This window comes from Paramormyrops kingsleyae, chromosome 20 (assembly GCF_048594095.1).
Source record: "Paramormyrops kingsleyae isolate MSU_618 chromosome 20, PKINGS_0.4, whole genome shotgun sequence".
Taxonomy (NCBI): domain Eukaryota; kingdom Metazoa; phylum Chordata; class Actinopteri; order Osteoglossiformes; family Mormyridae; genus Paramormyrops; species Paramormyrops kingsleyae.
This window is the reverse complement of record NC_132816.1, coordinates 8364646-8370880: the sequence shown is the minus strand read 5'-3', so window position 1 is coordinate 8370880 and position 6235 is coordinate 8364646. Positions and strand designations below refer to the sequence as shown.

Here is a 6235-nt window from a genome sequence, read left to right as displayed (position 1 = left end):
AATTGACTATTTAGCCAAGCACAGGAGCCTTTTAGTTTTAAATGTTTGTAAAACCTTAAGTAGCGCAAAGTGTTCTGCAAATTTCGTTGTGCAAGAAAATGTGACAATAAAATAATTCTATTCTATTCGGGATAAAGTTATTTTAACTTTTATGAGTATGCTTCCTTTTTGGGACATACGACAATGGGCCGTAATATATTCCAGCGCATCGCAAAACCTTCCATCGTGAAAATAGATTAGCAGCACCTACCGTCGCATAATTTCCGCTAAAATGCGTCGATTGAAAATAACGAAATTTCCGGTGGCACACTGCAGTCAAGCTTGATTAAGCACCGCCTACATTGTGACCATTTTCCTACTCTGGCCAATAATAATAGACATACGGTAGCATGTACCCAATGAATCGTTCAATTCCAGCATTTAGTCATTCGCTTCCGTGTTAAAATACTAGAATCATCTCATCCAAGATTTTGTGAAGTCATTGTGGATTGTTTTCAAAATTTTGCAAGTATAATTTTCATTTCTTCTTCCTTCAAGGGCATAGAAAATCCACATTTTTTGCAAAATGGTAAGTAGCTAGATTTATTATAACTGCAGAGTCATGAATAAACTACAGATGTTAGGGAGCCACTTTTTCGACCGTGCAAAATAACGCATTCTGCTTCCAGAAACGTTTCTGCAGTATTATATGGAACCGCTTAATTACTGGCTAAACTGTATATGTTTTGTTGAAAATATTTGTCTTAGTAGCAGTCGGTTAATACCTGTACATATATACGGAGTTGGAGTAGTCTTAAATCAAGCTAGATAGCTAACTCACAATATTTTTGTGAACTATGTGAATCCAACCCGTAAGGTGATGGCTAAGGATATATCGGTGATGTTTACTGATATTCTAATACCAGCGATAAAATGAACTTTCTAATTACTGAATATTACATTCGAGTTATAACAAAGAGTAACTTAAACCTATTTCTAGCTGGGTGAGGTTCAATTAAAGTACTGGCGCATTCAAGAAAACCGAAACTAAAACCTCCGATTACTTTTTTGTGATGGCAGTGACTGGTTGTTTGAATAAATGTAGTTCTGCTTATGTTTTATTTGATGTATGTGTATAGTGGCTAGCTTTTATCTAAATAATTTTAAATAGGGTATCTTTATTTAGGGTAACTTTTTTTATTTCTCTTACTTTTATGCTTTTTTCCTGCAGTCTATTATGTCATATAATGGGGGTGCTGTCATGGCGATGCGGGGCAAAGATTGTGTGGCCATTGCCGCTGACCGGCGCTTTGGGGTTCAGGCTCAGATGGTCACCACAGACTTTCAGAAGATGTTTTCTATGGGTGATAGGCTATACATTGGCCTAGCAGGATTGGCCACTGATGTGCAAACTGTGTAAGTTTTCTCACTTTTTTTGATGCTGGGTTGGTTTTCATTAAATGTGGTATTAAATCCACGATAAATTAATTTAATTTTTCTAATTAAAAAGCATAGTCTGTTTACATCCAGATGTAACCAATTCTAAATCTTTCACCCTCTCTAGGTCCCAGCGCCTTAAGTTTCGCCTAAACTTGTATGAGCTGAAGGAAGGTCGTCACATCAAGCCCAAAACCTTCATGAGCATGGTGTCCAATTTACTCTATGAAAGGAGGTCTGTCTCACTACTTTCGTAACAACTCTGTAAACTTTGCGTCGGTCAGAACCAAAAAGCAGTTATGTTTATTCATATATTCAGATTTGGAGTGCTTTCTTTATTCCCAAGGGGAAATTTGTGTTGCAGTAGTAATTCACGTAAATGACAGAAACACACAGACACAATGTAGGCTAAAATGTAAACATAACACAGAATTACAAATTACATAAGTATATGTACAAATATGCAAAAACCACTGTACTAGATTAAGAACTTTGCAACTGAGTTATACATTTAGTGTGCAAAATAAGTGTGTGATTTAAAAACAAAAAAAAGTATTTTATATAACAGATTTTTGTTTCCAAACGGTCAATCACATGGATGCAGCTGAATACATGCTGTATGCAAATAGGATCACAAGGTTCGCCTACTGTGTGGCTAAGCATTAGAGTGGCTATGGTGACCGTTCTAATTTCCATCCATCTTCCTTAACCTCCTGAGTCCCGGGCTTTTGTTTGGTGTGCATGTTTTATTTCCTTTAGCTATTTGGGATTAGTAGGACCTCATAATCATAAAAACCAAACATTATTTTTTTTGAACAATTAATAGTTTTAAACAAAAATGATGTCCTTATATGACGACGTAGGGTCTTGGGAGGTTAACTGAACATCTAATACAGGGTCATGTGGTTCAGACAAAATCACTAAGACGAATCTAATGTAGCCTATTAAAATGAAGAAGACAGGTAAATGATAGGATGTCTGGTCAGTAAAGGGGGATAGAGCCGCCATCATTGTGTCTTGTTTTTTTTTATGTGGGTCATTTAGATTAGTAAGGATCCAAGCAGGCAGTAGAATTTTGACAATGTGTATTTTAAAGTAACTTCTTCATTAAACGGCTTCATAAAAAAAATTGTGGTCCACGGTGTCTATACAGATGTAAAGCTTACTCCATTCCTGACTCAGCTGTAGTGATCTGGGTTAGCTCAGTTAGCTCTACTTTTTTTTAGCCCTTTATATTAGTGGTGTATTTTAATATCTGAAAATGCATTTTCCACAAAACAACTATTTTATATACTTTGGACAACATCTGTAGTAGAATACTTCTGCTTGTAGTACCTCACTGTGATTCTATATTAATGTACCCACTGGTGGTTAGTTTTGGTTGAGAACCATATAATAAAACAAAAAAAAAGAGAGAAAATATTTTCTTCAGGAAGGTGAAATCCAGTCTTGCTTATCTCAAAGTCGTAATGTTAATCCCTGTTATGAGTCCATAACAGTTCAGTTTTAACCTGAGCCTTGTTCCCCCCAACTCAGATTTGGCCCGTACTATGTAGAGCCCGTAATTGCTGGTTTGGATCCCAAGACCTTTGAGCCATTCATCTGTTCCCTGGACCTGATTGGCTGTCCTATGGTAACAGAAGATTTTGTAGTTAGCGGGACCTGCTCAGAGCAGATGTACGGCATGTGCGAATCTCTGTGGGAGCCAGACATGGTGAGGATTTCATTTTTTTTTTAAAAAAACAAAAAAAATTGTCACGTATGCTTTTTGCCTGTGCTATGGCCTAAAAGTTACCTATTATTCAATTTTCAACTAGTTTTTTTCTGTTTTTGATTCCCACATTCCTTTGCCACTGACTTTATTAATAAAAAAAGTCACTTTTAGTCTTTATTTGACTACAAAATCTACTTTTCTTAGTACTTTGGAGAAGCTGGGTTGGTGCCACATAAAATGTGAACTGAATCTGTACATTGTTTTGAATTCTTGCAGGGGGCGGAAGACTTGTTTGAGACCATTTCACAAGCCATGCTGAATGCTGTAGACAGGGATGCAGTTTCTGGTATGGGGGTTGTTGTGCATGTCATGTAAGTACAGTTTCATTTTTCACATCTTTCGGAGAAATAAAAAGCTCCTCCAGTTCCTTTGTTCCTTCATTTGTATCTTTCATATCCTCCTGAGATCCAGGAGGAAAATAATCAATATAATTATTCAGAATTTTGACTTGACAGAAGAGGAAGCTGGCATGGTCACATCCCCGCGAAAGAACAACAGGATTTAATGCAGTGTCATATACAATATGAGGGATGTGCAAAAAAAAATTGTCCTCTGTAGAGGACTTTGTTAATTGCTGGATCTCAGGAGAATGTGTAATTTTCAAGTGTGTATTCTGATTTACTGTTTACTAGAACTTGATTCTTTTTTTTTATTTACAGCGAGAAAGACAAAATCACAACTCGGACTCTGAAGGCCAGAATGGATTAGAGCATATGTTGTTCTATTCATTTGTTCTCCCAAGTTTTTTTTTTTTTTTGTTTTTTTTAAATATATATAAAAAAACTGTTTTCTGGTGTTCTTACATGCTATGGAATAAGGTAAAATAAACGCTTGTAAATTTGTTCATGCGTTTGTTTGTTTTTCATATGTGAGAAATTAACTATAATGCACATAATTAAAATTGTTTCAATCGTGATGTGGTGACATTTGAGGACCTTTTTTTTCCATTCATGATTTGAATTGGTGCTCAAGACATTTTACTTCAAACCCAAGGTTCAGTCTTCTACCATCTCTCAGTGAAAACTGTTTGTTGAATGACAGTAGCCTAAGGCTAAAGTCTTGGCTTTGAATATTCCCATATTCATATAATGCTTCTTGAGGTAAACAAAGCATAATACAGAGGGGATATAATTGTGTACTTTTTGCAGGACCAACTTGTTAGCTAACCGGTTGCATAATAAATTCTTTTGCAGATCCACTGGATTACTTACTGGAAACTCAGCCGCACCCAATGATGGAACCAATATTTTAAATTTGAAAATGAATACAGCTTCTATTGATGATTAGTGGTTTTAATAATAATAATACATTTTATTTATAAAGCGCTTTTCAAGACACTCAAAGACGCTTGATAACACAGAATATCACAGAATATTTGTGGTATATCCAAAAACTAGCATGTAGTACTGAGATGAAAATTAGTTTATGTCACTATTTTGCATTACTCAGGGGTGTCCTTATTACGCAGGCTTACCCAGCCCCCCCGATACCATCCACAACTACGTCAGGTCAGGTTGCAGCGCATGCGCATGCACCGCTAGAGCTGCAGCTACGCCTTTGTAGAAAATAGTAAGGGGCCTTGTGACAACTCAAAACTGCATGTCCAGTTGGCCTGCACGTTAATGTCAACATTGCATACCGTGCACAAGGCTTGCAAAAGCTTCAACAGGCAGCTTGGTTGAGATTAGTCTCAGATTAGAGGCGGTATTAAATTTCTCACATTGTCACTACATTCAAACACTATACTGTGGTATACGGTATTTTGAAAAGAGAAATGTTATTTAGGCATTGAAATCTTGGCAAAAAAAATTTGGAGTAGGGAGTTTCCCCTACAATACGATTCATCAGATGGAGATCATCAGTAAGTTTTACTAAATCAGTAAGTTTTTACTTTTGAGTTTTATTTCAATGAAGACAGTATGAACCCAAGACTTTTCATATTTTGTCTGGTCAACTTTGTTGAATTCAGTGAAATAAAAGTCAAAACAAATTTACTAATCACTGCGTTTTTATTTCCATTTTCCATACCATCCCAACTTTTTCTGGTTTAGGGGTGTACTTTATTGTTGAATACAGACTCGAATATATAACTATACTCCCTGGGAGCCAAAAAGATTGTGGCAAGCAGCTAAGGTTCTTATGGGCCTAGAATGTTGAGCTTATGGTTAGTAATTCGATCTTGCAAAAGACATGCTTTAGTTTTAGTCCTCTGTGCTGCTAGTTCAGTATCTGCTACACCACCCACCTTGGTGTTGTCTGCAAATTTAACCAGTTTACTGTATGTATTGGTGTCCATATCATTAATGTAAATTAGCAACAATAGAGGTCCTAAAATTGAACCCTGCGGTACCCCACTACAAACGTGGACCCACTGTGACATTGTGCCTCTAATAACTACTCGCTGCTTCCTGTCTGTTAACCAGTTTTCAATCCAAGCTGCCACAGTTCCTAAAATCCCTGCAGCTTTGAGCTTAAGCAAGAGCCGTTTGTGGGGGACAACATCAAAGGCCTTCTGGAAATCTAAGTAGATCACCTTGTATGCCTTTTTGTGATTAATTTCCCTTTTAGCTTCCTCAAAGATCTCAAGTAGATTAGTTAAACAGGACCTACCTCTCCTAAATCCATGTTGGCTATCCCTCAGAATGTTATTTGAATCCAGGTAATCTACCATTTTCACTTGCATTATACTTTTCTTTACTTTTCCAGTTATGCAAGTTAAACAAATTGGCCCATAGTTTGCAGGATTACTTCTATCCCCTTTTTTGAATATGGGGGTTAAATTAGCATGCTTCCTGTCAGAAGGTACCACAGCAGCAGATAAGCATTTCTGAAATAGTTTAGTTAAAGGTTAGCTAATAATCTCCCTTATCTCCTTTAAAACTATAGGTAAGATGCCATCAGGGCCCTGCGGTTTATTTATTTTGAGCTTAGCTAGGCTTTGTACCACATCAGCCTGAGTTATACGTATATTGGTCATAGACAACGCTGTATATGTACTAAATGGTGGTAAGTTACTTGTGTAAAATAATCATTAAACTCATTTAC

General features: G+C 36.6%; 1 protein-coding gene across 1 annotated transcript; it reads left to right on the top strand.

Annotated features, from left to right (window-relative positions):
* The first annotated feature begins 417 nt into the window (after window positions 1–417).
* Window positions 418–4032, top strand: psmb3 (proteasome 20S subunit beta 3). Its single transcript, XM_023825078.2, has 6 exons — window positions 418–568; window positions 1211–1395; window positions 1544–1651; window positions 2953–3130; window positions 3407–3501; window positions 3850–4032. The coding sequence occupies exons 1-6, from the start codon at window positions 566–568 to the stop codon at window positions 3896–3898; spliced, it is 618 nt and encodes a 205-aa protein (XP_023680846.1). The 5' UTR covers window positions 418–565; the 3' UTR covers window positions 3899–4032.
* Window positions 4033–6235: the final 2203 nt, after the last annotated feature.